The following is a 1,220-nucleotide window of genomic DNA, read 5'->3' as shown; positions in this document are numbered from 1 at the left end:
ACTTTTGGGTCAACCACTTGCTTACAATCTATACTCTTAAGGCATGTGAGCTTTCAACATTTTTCCATGATGAAACAACACTTTGTATTTTAGAGATAGCAAGAATAACAAAGAAACATTAAGGAAGACAGAGACGACAACAAAAACGGGAAACAAGAGAAGACCTCTGAAGGCGGTCTTCTGGGGTATCGTATCCTGCGTCCTCACTGCACATAGACTGGCTGTTTCGGTATCGTCGTCCTCCTCCTTTGAATCCCTCCAGCGCCATCTGCAGCTCTTCTTCCTCAACTCCCAGCACACGAGTGTACAACAGTTCATACAAAAGTGCTGAAAAAAAAGCAGCACATACATCATTCCAGTTCTGTGATGTTACAATAAAGATACAAAATGTTTACAGTTTGGGATTGTTCAGAATCAGGATTCATTATACACACACGATTTGGGCTTGATGAACTGCTAACTCACCCTGACATATTGCAGCATCCACTGGATAGTTCCTGGGGTAAACAATGTCATAGTGGCCATTGTTTGAGCAACACAGCAAAATCTGTGGGGTGGAATTCAAGATGGTAAATGTGCTGTGAAATATAATGAATGCTGCACAAATTACACATTACTTGATCAACAAAGTAATGCTTAAGCAAAGAAAAAATGAAACGCAATTTATTCACATTTCAAAAGAGAATCATCTGGTGGATGGAACCAGAACAGAAGACTGCTGTGTGAATGCTGCCAACCAAAAACTGATCTCAGCCTCAGACATCCCACCCTCATGATATACATTTTATGCACTAAAATATCTATAGCTGATGGATTCCACTAGATCCTCTCTCATTTGATGGCCACTATGTAACTTCTGGAGTCAGGGGTCCAGCTTCACGGGAGTCATGGTAGGACTTCCTGCTCAAATTCATGGCATCAAATCTTTCATAAATGCTCAGATAGTGGTAAGCAAGCCAAAAATCCTCAAGCAGCTGTATATACTGCTTTGGTTTACGGAGTTATTTCTGTGAAACAGCAGCTGCGGTTAGTTCATGGTCAGAATAGTGAAACTGAATTAGAACTGAACTTGAACTTTTGAATGTGAACTAATGGAGATTAACCCATTCCTCACCTTAGGCAAGTTGTCCTCCTCTGCAATCTCAGTTGGCGGCTTACCTGGATACCTGTAAATGACAAAGCACCGCCTGCGCCAAACACCATTCACATGAGAACATGGG

General features: G+C 41.6%; 1 protein-coding gene across 1 annotated transcript in view; it reads right to left on the bottom strand.

Moving 5' to 3' along the window:
• Nucleotides 1-118: 118 nt before the first annotated feature.
• LOC107579311 (putative bifunctional UDP-N-acetylglucosamine transferase and deubiquitinase ALG13) overlaps nt 119-1,220 on the bottom strand; it is a 2,569-nt gene continuing 1,467 nt past the window's right edge. The window contains exons 2-4 of the mRNA XM_016265157.1: nt 1,115-1,187; nt 466-547; nt 119-327 (exon numbers count right to left, since the gene is read on the bottom strand). Coding sequence (XP_016120643.1) covers nt 119-327; nt 466-547; nt 1,115-1,187 — 364 coding nt within the window. The remainder of the gene's footprint in view (nt 328-465; nt 548-1,114; nt 1,188-1,220) is intronic.

The sequence above is a fragment of the Sinocyclocheilus grahami genome, unplaced genomic scaffold, assembly GCF_001515645.1.
Source record: "Sinocyclocheilus grahami isolate Dianchi unplaced genomic scaffold, SAMN03320097.WGS_v1.1 scaffold16497.1, whole genome shotgun sequence".
NCBI classification, from domain to species: Eukaryota; Metazoa; Chordata; class Actinopteri; order Cypriniformes; family Cyprinidae; genus Sinocyclocheilus; species Sinocyclocheilus grahami.
The sequence above is the reverse complement of the archived record's forward strand: the minus strand, read 5'-3'. Positions and strand labels throughout refer to the sequence as shown.